At 33.7% G+C, this 20,214-nt stretch overlaps 1 protein-coding gene across 1 annotated transcript; it reads left to right on the top strand.

The window, feature by feature from the left end:
* Positions 1–284: 284 nt before the first annotated feature.
* LOC144445602 (potassium channel subfamily K member 1-like) lies at positions 285–19,844 on the top strand. Its single transcript, XM_078135214.1, has 5 exons — positions 285–407; positions 2,960–3,158; positions 17,600–17,758; positions 18,776–19,012; positions 19,597–19,844. The coding sequence occupies exons 1-5, from the start codon at positions 285–287 to the stop codon at positions 19,842–19,844; spliced, it is 966 nt and encodes a 321-aa protein (XP_077991340.1).
* Positions 19,845–20,214: the final 370 nt, after the last annotated feature.

Here is a 20,214-nt window from a genome sequence, read left to right as displayed (position 1 = left end):
AATTTATCCCAGTAATTATTACCGCTACCATATAATGAAATAGAAATACAAAGCATTAGCTACATCTAGTATCCATGAGCAAACTAATTTTAGTAATCGGAATAATAATAGCTCCACAGTTAGTGATCAGGCTATGAAACTGAATGGTATGTAATCTTTATAGCCAGCTCCCACTCATCAATGTTTACTATTTGTTCTCAGTTGAGTGGAGAGTGAATGCCACAGTGAAATGGTAGCAGTCAATCGGATATTCTTGTAAAGGAAAATAGTTTCGAACCACGAGAATGAAAGAAAACGTCAATATAAGATTTCTGTTACTTCTTTCATTCTATGTAGTTTATCTGTGTATAGGAGCTGCCGTTTTCTCAGCTATCGAAGGCCCCATTATAATTCTCTCCGATGCTAAAGTATGACCAATTGAGAACTTCCCAACCTCGAAAATCCGAGGTTAGTTAATATGCTAAGCTGTTAGAAATGTGTTAATTGGCCTCATCATCTATATCAACAGAAATAAAGAAGTGTCGGGTATTTGCATAATCTTCTTTTCCATCTTTTCATTGTATGCGTGGTGCGCTCAGACCACTATAGAAAGAGGTTGTCTTGCTGCTAGACGTTCGGGCTTCTCCCGACGAAGTTCGCTGTGACGGCGAACGCCCATCCTTGTCGTATTGTAAATTCGGAATAACACCTGAGGTCTAGCAGCTAGACTAGGACATGAGTAGCTGTGGCCAGATTCATAGGAAGTATTTATAGTAGGAGCACAGAAACTTCAAAGGCTTATTTATTCTTTATTGTTTAGTATAATGTCGTAGCGTTATTTTACAAATTCTGACGCGAACTTGGCCGCTTTATAATGAACACGCAGGACAATAGCCACCTTAGCTCTGAAATATGATTTGAGAACTCTCTGTCAGCAGTTGTGTCGCAGTTCTCTGAGTGCACATTTCCAAACTTTGACCCGTCTTTTTTACACCTGACCCCATGAAGACGCGACATTACACAAATATCCATTATCGGATAAAATCTGATTTTAGACTCTAGGTTAGATGCTTGCTCTGATTCACTTTTTATGATATTATCCTATAAAAAGTACTCTGTACGTGCGAAGAGTAATATTAGAGTCTAAAATTCGATTTTGTTGGCGTCTGTCAAATCGCTACCTAATCTTGCTGCTAGATGTTCGTGCTTTCTTTCGATACTAATTACTATAAGCGAACGAAGTTCGCAGTGAGGGCTTGCCTTGGATGTTCCATCCTCGATAGCGATGTTCGGTCGTGTGTCGTATTGTATCGGAAGAACATCCGAGCTCTAGCAGATAGACTAATCGCTACCATGAAAAGAGGCCAATGGTTTGCGTGATGTTGAAAATAAAACATCCATATGACTATTATATTGAAACGGCTTAGTGAATACACACAACTAGCACTATAAACGGAGATGTGTTCCAACTCAGACTCAGACCACTAATGAATATTTTCAGTGATCTGAGGTTACACAGACAAGGAACACAAAATTGCAGTCCCGTGCTTTTAAGTTTTATAATGTTTTGCACTCGCAAATCCGTGATCAAAGAATGTACACTTGCTATTGGATCCAGGATGAATAAAGTTTAAACGTTGTAAACCTTTCTCGAATATATTCTGACAGTGATGTTGAATTTGAGGGAAAATTCTGTTTGACAATAGAATAGACTAGCCAAGATTACTGACTACATAGCTCTTCAATGTAAGTGTGAGCAGTGAAGTGAAAACAGCTAGTGTACTTCCCGTTTCTCGGACAAGGCAACATTATATCGCCCTTCACATGCTATTGTTTGTAATTGATAAAACAAAAGGCGTTCTATGGAATATCATATCCCTTCGTCGCTAAAATTAACAGAGACGAGAAAATGACGGAAATGCAAGTTATCGAACATTCAGGACAAACACCTTTTTCAGTTAGAAAAACGTCCCTTTTTGAAATGGAGATTAGTCCCCAGCATCATTTTCACAAACCTGCGAAGAGGCCTTGATTGACACAACATTGTACAGTCATGGACACAGTCTATCTGAGAGACATTCCTTACTGTTCACAAATACAGACATTTCTACTAGGCTACATCCATTTCGTAGGGTCTATGATCCATCTCAGACCGGTTGACCACTAGTGGTCTGAGGGTCCATGTCGCCCTGCTTGCATACGGAGTAAGTCGCCTACAAAGAGACAGTTGTGAAACCCGGGCTTACCTGAAATGCTAGTATAGTAGTAACTAAAGATTTAACGCATCTGTGTTCAAATATCAGCAATAAATCGACTATTTAGTAATTTTACCTCGCCTTGGCTACAAAAGTACTAGTCTCAGTCCGGAGGACCAGAAATCCCGAAATCACAAGTTCAATCGTAAAATTTATGCCCAAGCGGACGCCCGATCAAATGTGGCGGAGTTTGTAAGGCGGGACTTTGAAATCAGTCGGAACTGGAAAAGTTCCGATTTCGACACCTTTTGTGATCGTACCAGCGACTACTATCGTCAAAAAGATGTAAAATGAGTACATATTCGACCGATTGCTAATATTTGATAGCTTTATAAAAAAAATTATATGTAATTATTTTGTTATTGGTGCGAAAGTATTTTGTTTTCGCACTCGCTATAGGACGGTTACATTTCGTAGGACGGTGTTGAGCGAAACGCGTGCACCGTCTGCAAGCAGGACTGTGAGCCATGGTACAACATCTGAGCACAGACAAGGAACAGAGTTTCTTGTCTGTGATGTGAGGTACAACTACTGACCATTATCGGATTGAGAGGTGTCAACGAGTTCCAGCAAGATGCTTAGTTTAGACAAACAAGTTTTATTTACACATAGCCCCAAAGCATAGGCTGGTGGCGTTATTCACCATATGGGTACAGGTGTAAGAAGGTGCTAAAAGGTGTTACTTTTAGCATCGGCAGAATTGTAATGCGATTGAAGAGAAACAGCGGACGAAGTTAGCTTCTGTCATCGGTGACTTCCTAGCTCAGCATCAATGCGTCAACCACTATGACTTGAATGATTTTATGAAAGAAATTGTTACAGCGAACGAAATGGGTGTTTCAGCAACAAATAATGTAACTGAACCAGCAAACTGGAACTTCGCCGCCTCACTATTTTTCTCTGCTACAGTGGTAACAACCATAGGTTTGTACATAATCTTTTCATTCACTCAATCAACTTCTCGGAGAGATTTGTACCAACGCAGGTACACGTTATGTAACACATTAATTCCCCTCTGTAAAATCAACTGTACATGCAGTAATGTTTTGTGTAATAATTTTGTTTTACTTATTTTTATGATTTATTTTCATTGAACCAGGATTTGCGAATCTGATTACACCACATCACTTCCCAAATTGACTCTTTGAAGATCGTTGATGCGTGCAAACCCGACCTGGGTGCATGCAACAAATTACATGCATTATGATGTAAAAAATGTGCAAAGCATGCAGTTTTATACCAAAGACCTACGTGTTCTGCTTTTGTCCAGGTTCTGCTGCCGATGTACTGAAAGATTCAGGCATTCCTTCGCGGCTTTAATACTTCTAGTAATATAATGCACTCTCTCATTGGGAAGCTAGTGGTTACATACATGTAACCGATCCGACACGCCTGGACCTGTCAGACTAAGTGTAAAGACTATTAAAGTGGTCAGAATCTGGTGATGTGTAGAACTCGATCAAAAGTCTAACGGGAAATGACTATACGGAACTTGACAATGATATTGTTTGCAGCTTTTGTTTCATAATATTGAATTTGTCTTTTACATGTAAAGCATTTAATTTTCATCTTAATTTGAATTAATTATTAGGTTTTTTAATTGGATTACATATTATATTAATAGATCAAAGTTTTTATTTGGTTGGGATCATAATAGAAAATATTTCTACTGATTGAGTCTTTTTTTATATCTATTAATTTGTGTGTGACATGTATGCGTGATATAAATATAACTTGAATATTGTATTAGCTCCTTACACCTGCAAATTAATCATTGTAATCTATTTACATGTAAATGTGTCCTTAAATCATGTATGGATATAGCTTCAATAACTGTAGAGTTATTTTTTGTTTCTTAGCTTTTTATCATTGCTGGAATTGCCCTTAGAAATAATTAATTTATTAACTATTACTGTACGGTTATTTTTATTATTATTAATAATATTATAATTATGGTTATTATTATTATTGCGATGGATTCCATCTGTCCATTCGTGCATCCGTCCATAATATGTCATTTCTTGGACATGCAATACACGATTTCTTTCAAATGTGGCACAAAGGTGACATATCACATGGGACATATGCATGTCAATTTTTTTTTATATATGCAAATTTGACCAAATGGCAAACCACATTTGTAGTTAAAATTCAATATTTCATAACTTAAAAAAATGTAATATACAGACATTCCATTGAGGTGTCTACCAGATGCTAGCTCTCTTTTGGGTCTTTGACCTTTGACCTTGACTTAAGGGGCAATAATCAAAATCAGCCAATTCCTGCCTATCACCGACACAAGTATTTACATATTGCCAATTTTTTTTAAAATCATGTTTATAAGTAATATTGATGAAAAGAACTATACACAAAGATAATTTTTTATTCTCATATCACTTTTTCTGAATGGCAGCCATATTTGTAGTTAAAAATCTTTATTTACTGCATAACTCAAAAATTGTAATACATAGACTCCATTCAAGTGTCTACCACCATATTATCAGATGCGAGCTATCTTTTGAGACTTTGACCTTGACACTGACCTTCAAGGCCAATTATCAAAATCAAACCAATTTCTGCCTGTCACAGAGACATTGAGATTGTGTCTTCTATGAAGACTTGTTTTATGATTGTTTTGAGTTGCGACCATTATGGTTGACTTCCTAGCTGAGTATCAATGCAAGTATGCTATGACTTGAAAGTCTTGAATGACTTTATGCAAGAGAAATGAAATAGGTTTGTTTCAGTGGTAAACAATGCAACCAAATCAGCTATAACTGTAGTGTTAGTTTTTGTTGTCTGTGCATTTTATCATTTCAGGTTGGGTCAATAATTTTACCTATTCCTATATAGTGTTTTTGGTAAGGTTTGGGAACCATTAAGTTTGAGGGAGGAAATCTACAATGTAACTCACTACATTCAACCAAAGTCTTACGAGAATTCTGATATACATGTACATTCTGAGTCTCAATATTTTTTCTACTTTTGACTCGTTTTCTATCTTGTTACCTGTATATTTTGTATTGAACTGATAATAAATAAATCTTTTCCAGTAAAAAAATGACTTCGTGTTTGTGTTTAGTGAGTATAATGTACGCAAATTGCGACGGTAAGTTGCCGACGGTGACTTTTTAATGAATGACAAACCCGTACATCTGTAATACTAGTTTTTTTTTATTCGGGGGCAGTAGTCCGGGGGGCAGTTGTCCTTCGGGGGCAGTTGTCCGGGGGGCAATTGTCCGGGGGGCAGTTGTCCTTCGGGGGCAATTGTCTGGGGGGCAGTTGTCCTTCGGGGGCAATTGTCCGGGGGGCAGTTGTCCGGGGGGCAGTTGTCCTAGAATCCTTTATTCAGCACCATCAATGTATAAAAGAAAAATATCAAAGTTGGCAACGAATTGTAAATATTGTTATTGTGATTGATGTACCAACACTACAAAGTCGAAATACTACAAATAAACTGTTAAAAATGTAAAAAATAGTCAGCAGCATCAAAAAAGACGAACTACAACCAGAAAAAAGAATAATTTTTGGTCTGTAAGGCTTGCAATACCATGTTATTGTTAGTCTCAGATCTTGCCTTTTATCTGCCACTGTAGCTTTTTTTGTTGTCCATGAAATTTTGAAAATACAGGTAGCACCAATAAGTCTGTATTTGAATATGCTGTCTGCCAGTTGTTATTCCATAGTCTATGGACTTGTATTGATGATCCCTTCCTTATGTCAATCTATTTTTGTTTGTAATTGACTATTGATATATGATATATCAGTGGTTTTGTAAAGGATGGCAAGTAAGTAAAATCTACCTGTCATGAGCTCCCTAATTTTTACCATGATTCCCCTGCAACATTTGGTGCAAAGTGGTGAAATCTATGTAAAAGTTACATTGTAGATTTCCTCCCTCAAACTTAATGGTTCCCAAACCTTACCAAAAACACTATATAGGAATAGGTAAAGGGCTGCCATATCTTATGACCAGACTCATCCTAGACTTCTTCAATCTGGCAATTTTTTTTTCAAAAATTGACGCCCTCTATGGCAGGATTAGGAAAATGCATGTCACTGTTTGTATTTAAGATGACAGCCCAAGAACTTGTACATGAGCAAAAAGTATCATTTATTGATGAAATTATAGATATTAATAACATGAATAGTTCAAAGTTTCCTTCTGACTGTAATTTCTAAGTCATTCAACCTGTTAAAGTATGATTAGGAAATAAAAGTATCACCAACATGTACTCGTACACTTACTTTTTAAAAATTAAAAAAAAAAAATTATAACAGACAGACTGACCCATCATTTTAAAGTATTACGATGAGGAACATAGAATTAAGTGCGGGTGCTCTAATTAATGATAGCGTTGGTTGCATATATGTTGAAATCAATTGCAAGTCTTTATTTTCATGTCCACTTTCTCTAATGATAACTGTGTTTGCTAATATAATATTACGTGAAAATATTTGATATTTGTTTAGTTTAAAGAGTACCAAATTGATTTTAAAGATTGTTTAAACCGGTAGAAAATATTGACATTTCAGTGGATAATAATTATTGCAATATTTCTGTGCTTATATTATAACCCTTTCAATTGGTGTTTTTTATTTACATATGTGATGTAATCCTGTCTGTGGTTTCCACTTATGCTTTATGGAACTTCATTACCGTGTAATTTTTATATAATAGATGGTTTATAAACAAGAGATATGCTGGTAAATTGAAATCTATTTCATAATATTTGTACAAATACAGGATAGTTTGAATTGTAATGGCTTGTAACCAATAGTGGATTGCATTCATGATAATGTACAGAGTTTCCTAGTTGTCATGATATCTTGTAGAGTTATTACTCCCCAAAGAAATTGTCTATATATTCTGTGATGTTTTGATCTTGGGTGATTCTGACATGTAATATATATGCTGTTATATGCACACTGGTACATACATGTACTTAGAACCAGGTGTGCTCATCAAACCTATTTTTTAGAACACTGGATCACTTTCAGGATTGTTATTAAAGAGGTGTCAATTGTATTATGAAAGGTGAAATGACTTTCAGTTCCAATGTAAATTTATGATAATTTGGGGGTCAAAGTAGTTCACCTGAGAACAACAAGATAAACTATCTGTATTTCGTTTTTGTGTTGAATTCACATCAAATTACGTTATTTTTGTCAAGTTTTGACCACAGACCCTGCAGAAAAGGGTGTACCTGGTCTATGATTTGACATAAAGTATATACTGCCTATTGAATTATGTATACCAGCATCATCAAAGTTCGGTACACTCAAAGACCCTATGGTACAGTGTACATTTTAATAACTACGGTACATTGTATGGTATATATGTACATGTATATCACTTGATTGTAATTTCCGTTGCATTGTTTTAAGTATAGATGACCTCCTACCCTTTATACTATTCTTGCTAAGTGAACCTTGTAAAACAGTATATGTGCAGGTTCCTAATAATGGAGCTAAACCAGTGTAATGTGTGTCTGTATCTAAATTCGTTACTTTATTCAAATTATAGACTTTTAATAGGTGAGCCGGTCATGAATCTAAAGGTCAGTTTGTTAAGTATCTGTGTCTTGTCCTCTCAGTGTCGTCATCTGTCTGTCTGTCTGTCTGTCTGTCTGTCTGTCTGTCTGTCTGTGTCTGTGTGTCATCTATCATTGCATTCCACACTTAAGTTTTTCTATTAACCCTGTAAAGCCCAACACCCAATATCTAGGGTGTAATTGTGTAGAGTTACAGAGACCATGTCATTAAAGGGTTAAATCTTCATTTAACAGTATACTTTTCTATGACTGGAATATGAGAAATATTACATTTACCACAGTCTGATAAATGCATTTGATAAAATTAGCACCAGAAAAGTTAGCACAGGGAGTATTATTTCGGTATCCTTTATGCAAGTCAGTACATGTACATGCTTGTTTCAAATAATCCAAAAAATATTAAAAAATGAAGAGAAAATATTGAAAAAAAAAGACCTTTCCTCCATAAAATGAAAAATGTCTACTTGAAAAAGTTCTTTTTCATTTGTATGGGTGTGAAATTACAAATTAAGGTTATAAATGTATGACATATTGCCTTTGGTTATTTAGAGTGACAGGAGTAAACAGGATACTACCATAGTACAAACATGGGCAGACAAATGAAACAATAACTGACATATGCTACTATCATATAACAATTTCTTCTGATCTATTGTAAATTTCTTTTCTATTGCCTGAAATGAATTCCTCCCTACCTGAAATGAATTGTGCTACTGTTTAACAAGTATATACATCACAAGTGTTTAGTTTGAAATATTGTGTGTATTCCTGGATGAAATACTAATAGAAAAAGCCAGATGGTGTTTGCCTTTCTATTGTATTACTTGGAATATTTTGAGTAATTAATGAGAGGTCACTTGTGTATAAAAATACATTATTCCCTATACATGTACATCATAGTATCGTATATCAGCATGATACAATGACTTGACAAAAAAAAACTGAAATTAAGTTTGAATCAGAATTTTTTTATTTATTCAATCGAAGTTATAAGTCAATTTTTTGTTCAAAAGTTGCTCGGTAGGCATGTTTTTTTTGTGTGAGACTTTTGATATCAAATTATATTAGGAAAAATTCACACTCTTATTATTTATAAATTTTGCATTACTAAAATTCAACTAAAGTAGTGTCTGGAAAATTTTCCATTGGTAAAAGATATGATTACGTTTAATATGTCACATACTGTATTTGTAGCTCATTGAGTTTTGTTCAGCTGCATCTGCTTTGCTTAGAAGGCATAGTACAGGTAATAGGAGTTTCCTTCAACTGTTGATATATTAGGAATATTTTAATCATTTGCCAATTAATTAACTGCTTTTAAAAAATCAGTTGGAGATCTAATGATGGGTTTTAAATATTTATACAACCTCAACATGGTGTCACGCATTATTATTCAGAATACAATTCATCATGATGACTTGCTAGAAAAATACAATTTTCACTTTCAATAATGAGGGGTTCAATTAGATGTAACTCTATTCCTAATAATTTCCTTCATTCATCCATGATAAATATGAGGGACATAAGGGGCCCTGTCACTACAAGTCAAAGATGAGCAGTGACAAAACCTTGTCACAAATGTTTTCCAGCAGGATGAAGAAAAATATTAGAGAATGCTATTGATAGCATAGACCTGCATAAGGTTCAATTTAAGAAAACTAAATGAGGGGTAATGTGTATTCTACATGGTTCCACTCATATTTTGAGCACCCCAAAACCAGTGACATAGAACAACCCTGGTATAAATTCCATATTTTCTGTGTGATTTTGTACAACTTGAGTAGTCCGTGGTATAACGTATGCGGTACTGCTAACTCACGCAATTCAACCACAGAATGTTCATCTACCCATGGGGGTTGAATACCATACTAAGCTATTGAATGACTGCCAGCGGTTTCTATGCACAACAGGTTTTCATCTTAGTTACAGATGATTAGGCAGTAGCAACAGGATGTCTATTTTTCATACTTCAATGTATGAACTGTCAAAAAGTATAGTTTATTTTTACACAGAGGAAGAAATTTATTTTTGTAGCGTCAGTCTATTTCAAAAGTAATACTGAGTTTACACAAAGAGGTATTATTGATGTAGATAAATTAGATGTGAATTGTACCCGGTACTCAGTGCGGGGACTTTACTGATTGCGTCAATTCACACTTTCAAATAATGCAGTACTTGATATTTGTAAATAAATTGGCTAAGATGTCAAAAACTATTTCATTCACTCAATGGCTGTAATTAGTGTGTTATTAGTGACAAATTAGCTTCTCCATAGCAACAACACAGCTTTCATTGAAGGTTTCATCATAAATATCTCTTGGTGGTCTTTGAAAGGGAAACCAACATAATAAGGAATTGAGGTTGTAATGATGATCATTATAATTTCTACTATGACTAAAATGAATAAAGTAAATACAATATGCTGTCCCTTAGTGTTCATTTAATTCATACAAATACAATTCATGCTCTCCATAGAAATTAAAAGATAACTTGTTTGCAGTATGTGAACTAGCAAGAAGAACTATTAAATGGATGTTGTGTAGTATACAAAAGTGTGTTTAATATTGTTATTGTTATGAATGAATTACAACATGTCTGTCTTAGTCTGTCCCAATCTGTCTGTCTGTCTGTCTGACTGTCTGTCTGTCAGTAAGTCTTTGAGAGTGGAACGTGTCAGTGTCAGTGTGAGGTGTTTGAGTGTAACATGCATACAACAATCACACATGTTTTGTTTACGACCACATGTAGTTAAACTAGAATTGGCTGTATACTGACTGCAACCTGTTGATCATTGTGTATTGAAAATATTGATGATGACTAATATAGTTAATTACATGCGCACTAATAGTTCAGATATATTTATAGGCGCCTACACTCAACTTATGGTTGTTATGTTTTTATAAGATTTATACCGACTAGTCTCATGTCCATATGTGTAGAATTCATCACAATTCTGTACCCACATATTCGGTGTTCTCGTATTTGGTACAATATTTGGAAATCTGTATCACTGGATGTATAACATATGGTCATGTCTGCTTTGTTGTATAGGACTCGCAGAATTGAAGATTTTAAGTCATTTATACCCTGGGTAGACTTTTATGATTGTCATAGAAAGAACATTTCATGTTTTATCATATTTTATTGTATAATATGCAAGCTTTTATATATATTTGTGGTTTATTCAATAATAGATTTTTGATATTCTATTGTTGTATGAGTTATGGCACTTGCAGTTTACTACTGTCCTATTAACTTTAGGTATTGAAAAAAACAGCAGATAAGATTTTTAACAAAATGTACTTCTCACAGAAAGATGTTGCTTTTGCACATAACTGGTCTCATTGAACTCACTATTACAGTGTACATATATAGGTATACTTGTACATAAATAAATTGCATTCACAATCTGTTGTAAGTCTAATTGTAAAACTGTTTGCCACATCTGTGGTTACCAATCTATGTGATACAACCATTGAGTGTCATAGGAAATGTTATTACAGTGAGTAATTAGTTCTGTAGATAGTTTCCCCTAACAACAAATTATATCTTGATCACGTCAATATGGCGCTTAATTTCTTATTGTGTGCTACATACACTTCAAATGAAGAGAACAGAGTATCAATAGGATTTCTACATGAACAAGAGGGGATTTCTATTTAGAGAAAGATTAGCTTATAATGCATCAACCAGCTCTTTGGGTCCTAAGGGTTATAATACAGTACATACTATATTGATTAATCTGAAATATTAGTATTGACTGAAAGTATAACAGTACTGAGTACAATGTACCATAAAATGACTAATGAGAAATCTGTAATATTACGCCTGAAACATCATTTTTTTAGGCATATCTTTTCTTTTTCATAATGTAGGACTCTTCAATAACAAGAAGTGTGTTTGACAATATTGTGTACAATTTGAACAGAACGTTGCCTGAAGCCTGGAGGTACATGAATCGTTGAAGTTTCTATAGTGACAAACCACTATGCTTAGGAAGATATTATGTTCAATTTAGGATTGAGGTTGTTAACACACTGATTCTTTTAAAATTTAAGAATTTTAAAGTATTTTCATGAGCAATTACAAGTATCAAAATACTGTACAGATAGTAATTGTCTTCCTATTCCTAAGTACCAACTTGTTACCAGAATGTGTGAGCAATAAAGCCCATAGTCCTGTTCCTCTTCCATCCGTTCTTTGATCCATCCATTATCCACCAAGCTTTCCTGCCATATCATCTATCTATCCACGTGTTTACAACTACATGTATTATTACATGTAAAGTATGATGTATTATTGCCTGAAATGATTGATCTGTGCCAGGGGTAATAATTGTGAGTGTCTTGAGCTCTCAGGAGGAAAAGCAAGTTATAAATTGACATTATTATTATTACTATTCCTTCTATGGATTGTTTATACATAAAGCATGATACATGCACAGTACACATTACTTTGAATTATCCCCCTTGCTCTACAGGTTGAAATGATGTCATACAAAAAAAAATGTACATGATTTTACTGAATATTTAGGAACTGTATTATGTACAAGTTTTACACCCATAGAATTAAGATTTAGTAGAAATCTAAATAAATTATCAGATATTATTTGCCATTGAAATTCCTTTAACACTTTTTAATGCACTGCACATACCAGTACATGTCACATGCATACACAAAAAAGACTAATATAAAACTGAGAAGAAGGAACAGTTCAATCCGTTTTTGTACTTATTTAATACTTCTGTTTTTTTAAACAGTTTGAGAATTCTTATGCTAATACTTCCATACCATGTTGGCTTCTGTCTGCACACCCTTCATGTAACAATGTAATGGGATTGTCAGGTGTGTCTTAATTCACAGAAAAGAAAACATTTCCACCAATTTGCTGTGACTATCCTTGTGAAAACATCAAAGATAGCCATTTCTTGTCAAAAGTAAATAAGCAACCTGTTAGCAAAGTGTATTCTAACTCCGGTGTTCATACCTTAAAAAACTCTGACATCCTCACAAAGTCATTTATTTTATTTTCCTACCAGTAGCTTTCCAACCATATAAATACCTGGCTAGGTTCTTTACATAGCACTTTGACACACCTATTTCACCTATAGAAATATCCCAAAGCTATCGATCAAAACATCTGGTTTATTGTCTAATTTTTTCAAAATTACTTTTACTGGTAGTTACTTTCATTCTTCTTTTGTAAGATAGTCTTTTGTGTATGTTTGTAAAAATGTATGTGCAGTATGTTAAAGAAATAAACATGTAACTGAATTTTTGTCCCACCTATTTGAATATATTAACCAAACTAAATATACACTAGTGATAGTCGGAATATAAATTTTGAAAGTATTCATTGATTCCAAGATTACCATCTGACTTTTTTGTCTGTATTTGAATTACAAGTTGTTAATTCCCAATGGGCAAAGCCTGCAAAGAACTACCCTGTTGGGGTCTATTTGTGTGTGTCCATGTCCACTTGTATCTTTGAAATGAATGAGCCAATTTCAACCATATCTAGCACAAATTTGGTGACCTTCATAATAATGGCCAAATGGCAGCCATATTTGTTGTAAAAATTCACATTTTGTCCACTAATTCGAAAAGCTTAATAGAGACTTCATTTGAGTGTCTATACCCATTGTCTTCCATGATGAGCTTTGTAATGAGACCTCCTTGACCTTGAACTCTATGTTCAATGTCAAATGACCCAAAATATTAAAAGTGTAACCATATATACCTCTGACAAGCATGGCTAGTTTATATCAACTAAACCTGGCACAACTGTCATTACTGAAGTCCAATTATGCTGTCACTTTATTTCATTACCTTCTCAATAATGACTGAAACACAGCTAAAATATCTTTTCCGTAACAATTCAGAATGTTGAGGACTATGTCTTTTAATTATTAACCCTTAGAATACCATGCTATACAGTATTGTGGCAGTTTTTGACCATTTAAAGACATGCAACTCTAAACTATTTTAATCAAATTTCTTGTATATTAATCCGAACCATTATTTCAAGACTTTAGACACAAACTATAATGTTCAGTATGTGTCAACTAGCAAAAGAACATTGGAGTGGAGATTTCATATTTTCTCTTCAATTTTGAGTGGACTTTGCTGATTGCCCTTGGGTTTAAGAGTAAAATTGCTGGACTTAGGGAGTCATACAGTAAATCCTCAAGATAGGTAAAAAACATTTCTGTGAAAGCACTTGTTGAACTGTCAGGTGATAATATGTTCATTGTAAGTTTTTTAAAAATTATGTCTCACGGATTATGTTGGTGAAAGATTGTGGTCTTCATGCAATGTTTTTCACTAACTTCAAACTATCTCTGTTAAAAATGTGTTGAATTGGTAACAAATGACATAGAAATCATGACCCTTCAAGTATACTGATATAAATTATTGCACACAATATTGTACATGTCTTCTGCTTTACATGTAAGAGACTGCTTCATATACGACGCTTTAGTTATTGTACACATCATATTGCATGTACATTTACATTTTTTGTAAGAGATTTTAATGGCTAGCTTTCTGTCTGGTCATATATTTGTAACCTCTGTGTGTATATGCAGGTACTGGTTCTACTTTGCATAGAGAAATTCGATGCATTTAATCGGGTTTAATTCAAACAGTGTGGACTAAAAGTGTCAATTTTAGAAACAAAAACCACCAGCAAAGGTTTGAATACAATTTTACATACTAGTATATGGCATAGTTTAGCTGAGCCATATATCAGGATGTCATCTACAGATCCACTGTTTCTGATCTAAATTATGGCAATACGTACTCCATGGTCTCAACATGGCTGTCATCAATGGAAAAATTCGGTTTTGCCAATTTCTTCATTTAGTATGCTCATATTGATTACTAGCGATTAACTCAAATACAATTTTGGGGATAAAATTGGCAATATAATAGCACTCGATATATGGTCAGTCTTTTGGGGGATTATGGTATTTGTATTTGAACTGTTGTGCATTATAACCTACATGTAAGTCAAGAAAGTATAGTTAGAAGTGTGTGCTTCCCTGGAGTAAGAAAGACCCTTCCAACCTATGAATAACATAATTGTTTTGTTAAATATGACAGAGTCGATGGGAAAATTTAATCTAAATTGCGATTTTGGATGTTGTTTTATTGGAGTAATTTTGATCAACTGCTGTAGTTATTGCTCAAAGTTTTCATAATAATTTACTTATTAGGACAGAGGTTGAATTTGGCAATGAGGCATATTATTATTACAACATTGTCTTAGAGTGACAACTGTTTTATTTATTTATTAATTTTTCATATACAGACACCATTTCAGTATTTAAAACACTGTTCTCCCAATGGAATCTGTTGCAAGATTACGTACGCAGAAAAACTACTGTTTATTTTGCAAATGAAAATAGCTCACAATATCTCAAAGTATGATGTCATTGGAATGAATGGAATCTCCCAGCACATGTATGATGTCAAATTTAGTGATCCTTTTGAGCATACATACATACATATAGGTGGAGGAGAGCCCTCTTTAAACCATATGCTGCATATTGCAAGTACTTATATGTGACATGTTTTGGAAAAGATCAAACACTCACTCAGTCTGTTAAATATTTTGATGAGACGTGTGATTGAATTAATGCATCCTGTCTTCATGAGAAAGTATGTACATAAGTAGAGGTAAAGTGTGAGCGTTAATCCACGTTTTCAGTAAAACATACTACATTGTATTGTACGTGTATGGTACCAGACCTGACTGCCTGTACATATATTTTGGTCAAATGTAAAATTAGATGTTTCTGGTAAAAATAAAAGATATCATGGGTGTGAACTGTGTATTTTGGTCATATATTCCAGTATCTACTATTTTCTCTGTATTTTTAATCATTGATGGAAGATTTTAATTCATGCTCTCATTAATTATATCGAGCCTGAGGTTTTACTCTCACAAATGTGTACAGGCTCATTCAGTCACAAAAGTACCCATTTTTGTCACTGCTATTAACAATCATAACTTCAAAGCATTTCATTGTTATCAGATTTGACAAACAATTAGTAATACCTTCCCCCTATTTTTGGAATGCCACAAACAATAATGTGTTTGTAATATAATAGAAATAATACTGGAATTGGGTCTAAAACATCTGTCAGTGAAATTCTAGCATCTCAATTTACAAGTTGTTGTCATAGAAATTTGGTCTTCATCATTAAAAAGTATGTGACGACTGGTGCTCAGTTTTGATTAATGATATGCAAAAAAATATGTAAGTGTGGCAGTAAAACAACAAATAGATGTGGATTAGTTTCAATTAAAAATTGAGTCAGTAATGATAAAGAGAAAGTAAAATTGGGATGCTATTACCAATAATGAAAATGTTACAATCATCACGTCATGTCATACTTTCTATCAAATTAAAAGAACAGAATTATAATGTTCCAATTATATCCAATTATATTATATTATAATTATAATCTAAAGTGGAAGAATTAGCATATTCTTTCTAACTGCAGTGTGAAATTAAATTGGTTGTGATATGATAAACAATATAATAGATAAAAAAAAGGTGCTAATGATATTAGTCCAAATGCTTTAAGCTATATAAGTTTTATTATTGTAAAGTTGCTATCATCATCACAGTGTATGTCATATACCATGAGGACTGTATCCACACTTACACAGTCAATGTTTCCCATCTCATCTTAAAATGATGGGTCAGTCACTCGGTTAAAAAGTTGTTTAAAGTATAAAAAAGTAAGTGTATGAGTAGAAGTTGGTGACACTTTCTTTTCATAATCATACTTTTATGAATGAATTAGGAATGACAATTAGTGTCAGAAGGAAACTTTGAATTATTTGTTTCATTGAATTTCTTCACTTGTATAATTGTACAATCAGTGACATTGTAATTTTTTTCTAATCAAGTCATAGAGAAGGTCAATTTTTTTAAATATCACCAGATTGAAGAATTGTAGGGTTGGTCAGGTCATGAGAAACATAGGATTAAGTAAGGTTATCCTTTCATTGATTCATGCCAGAACTAGGTGACATACATAATGTATATACATCTGTGTATTTTCAGGATTTTTTTTAGAAAACATTGTAGATGATCCAAATCCTGTCATCCCTTTATGTATTAAATCAATGCACACACCACAATGTGTGATACATCCGTGGACATTGGATCAAAATATTACCATTTTAGTTCAGTATATTTGTTTGTAGCTCCTGTAAATGCTTTATTTTTATTTTGATGTTCTGTCTCCAGTTTGTGTGTTTGTATGTTCTCTCTCCAGTTTGTGTGTTTGTATGTCTCTGTCTTCAGTACATCTTAAATATCAGAGATTCATTTGAAATCAAATGTAGCTAGAACTGCCTAGAAGTTGGTACTGAAATCTGCCTATTGATTTTCAGAATTAGCATAATAAGTGAATTTTGTCAATTTCAAAATTATCTCAAAAACTTGATTTGAAAGATTTGGTACACATTCCTTACAATTAATGTTTGATAGAACTTATCCATATTAATTTGCCTAATTTACATATTGTTTAAGAACATCCGCCATTTTCCTGAAACTGAAAAATTTGTTTGAAGAAGTGAAGCAATACATTGTTTTACTGACATGATATTAATCTCCAACATAGTTTAATCATTCTTTTTAATATTCAGTTTCTATATTTTTAGAGAAATATGTTTATTAATTTGCATAATTAGAATTATGTATAATTTCTATATGGAGAGTTTCAAGCCAAACTAAGTGAACACTTTGAGATCATATCCGATATAAATTCCTTGTTTTTATTCAATTGCAGGATATGGACGTGTTACTCCGCTATCCAACTATGGGAAAGGCTTTTGTATTTTCTATGCCGTTCTAGGCTTGCCGCTTACCTTACTAGTAATAGGAGTAGCTGTAGAAAGACTCAGTGTTCTCACCAGTCATTTCCTGGATTGCCTCAACAGACAATTAGGTATGTAAATAGCTTTTCAAATTGTCATTTGCAATACTGGTTATTTTCTGGGCTGCTTCAGCAGACTACTGGGTATGTATATACATAGCTTTTCAAATTTTCATCTGCAATATCCAGTCGTTTTCTGGGTTGCTCCAACAGACAGCTGGGTACATAGCTTTTCAAATTTTCATTTGTTCTACCCAGTCATTTTCTGGGTTGCTCCAACAGACAACTGGGTACACAGCTTTCCAAATTTTCATTTGCTCTACCAATTAATCTTTTGCTATGTGTACAGAATACTTGACTTGGCTGTCACTTTGTATTCTGATTAATGTCTACACCATTTATCACTGTATTCATGTGTCTGCCAATGCAATAGAAAATGAATGTGTCACTTGGCATTATATATATTTGTACTTTTAAGCACTAGCCACGTGTACATGTATTTCATACTATGGTGTTCTATTATGTCATTTCAATGCAAACCCAGAAAAGAGAGGAATTAATTATAACCATTGTGTACTTGATATTTATAGAGACATAATTTTGATGGTTTTTAATGCGGTATTTTCACCAGCAATTTACTACCTTGAAACTATTTAAATTTGATTGAAACAACAGCTGTACTTAATGTCATGCATAAATAAGCCCTGATGACTTATTGATACTGACATGATGTTTATGTATTACATGTAATTGAAAAACATAACAAAGAAATAATAGGAGATTATCAATGCTGTTTTTTTTGTCTTCCAAAATCTATTTATGGTTACTGGAGATGTACATCAATAGTTATTGGACACATCTAAGTGGTAGTCAATATGTACTTTTTTATTAAAATATATTTCTTCTGTTTAAAGAGACATTTTTAAATTGTAGTCTAAAAAAAGACAAAAATACGGCTCATTTACATTTGATTGTATAACTTTTTAGCTCATTCCCTCAAAATGTTTGGGTTAAAAATAGCTGGTTTGTGATAATTTATTTATGATTGTAAAATGATAGAATTTTTGTATATTTGTTTTTTGTTTATAGGTCAGAAGGTGAAGGCATTTACCATACAACTGATACATGTGTCAATACTGGGATTTCTGTTCTTAGTGTTCTTCTACCTGATACCAGCTTTGATATTCTGTATTCTGGAAATAGAGTGGTCCTACCTGGATGCCATTTATTTCTGTTTTATTTCACTGACAACCATTGGATTAGGAGACTATATACCAGGAGAGCATCCACAAGATTACAGAAATCTCTACAAAGTCTGCGTTGTTGGTGAGTGAAGTTTTCATTTCAGTTCTGAATCTTTGTTCATGGCTTTAGTAAGTAATGAAGTACAAACCTTATGAAAGTTTCAATGGAGGTGTTGTAGCTGGAGGAGACAATTATTTTATCATTAAATTGGTAAAGATGGGAATATCTGTGAAGAAGACTGTATATGGAAATGGAGCAATTAATTCTTAAGCTAGTTTTGAACTGTGTGTGTGTGTGTGTGTGTGTGTGTGTGTGTGTGTGTTATGTGTGTGTTTTGAACTTAGTATCTGTTTGTGTGTGTTTATCTGTCTCTGTCTGTCTGTCTGTCTGTCTGTCTGTGTCTGTCTGTCTGTCTGTGTGTGTGTGTTTGTTTGGGTTGGGTTGGATAGAAATATCGACCCTGTTGATATTTTAATTGAAAACTGTTTGATTATAGTCAGTCTAACTTTAGTATGTGTTACCATGGTGCAATGATCAACTTAGGTTGTTATGGTGAAATCCATCATTAAAACTGTAAAAAAAAAATTCAATGTCAATGTATTTTATGATATATTTATTGTAATTTGCATAATTTGATACACAATGTTTGTTTCTTTCCATGACAGCGTACCTAATACTAGGTTTGATCTGTATGGTCTTGTTGGTTGAACTGATTGTACAGATTCCAGAGTTTAATGCTGGACTCCTGTTCATGGTTCCTAAGAAGCAAGGTGTCAATGGTAGTAGTGAAGAATCAGACCACCTCACTAACAGCAGCCACACTCCACCAGTTATGTATACAATGAATACAAGTATAAACCAAGGTCCTGATGATGCTGAAGAAAAACCACTTACACAGTCTCAAGAAAACTAGAAACAAGCTACTGAAATTTGAACAAGGAAAGAAGAACAAGCGTAACGATACCTACAATATTTTAACCTGTATTTAAAAAAATTATCCCTGAAAAGAAAAATTGTCAACTTTTAAAAAAATTCTGAAACACAAATGTTGTGTTTCATTTCATGCTAGTCATGCAGGAATTGTATTTTTCTAGATTAGGCTCCTGGCCAATGTTGTAAGTCAATGTGAAGTGCCAAAGTCAACAATTTAAAAGGCTGAAAAGTGCTTAGACATATTTCTGGTAATATAACCAAAATTTGAATGTTTCTCAAAAGTATCCCCATGAGAATTATAGTACGCTACCATACCTAGTATGGTTGCAAATTTAACAGTCACATTGGGA

Source organism: Glandiceps talaboti, chromosome 2, assembly GCF_964340395.1.
Source record: "Glandiceps talaboti chromosome 2, keGlaTala1.1, whole genome shotgun sequence".
Classification (NCBI taxonomy): domain Eukaryota; kingdom Metazoa; phylum Hemichordata; class Enteropneusta; family Spengelidae; genus Glandiceps; species Glandiceps talaboti.
The sequence above is the reverse complement of the archived record's forward strand: the minus strand, read 5'-3'. Positions and strand labels throughout refer to the sequence as shown.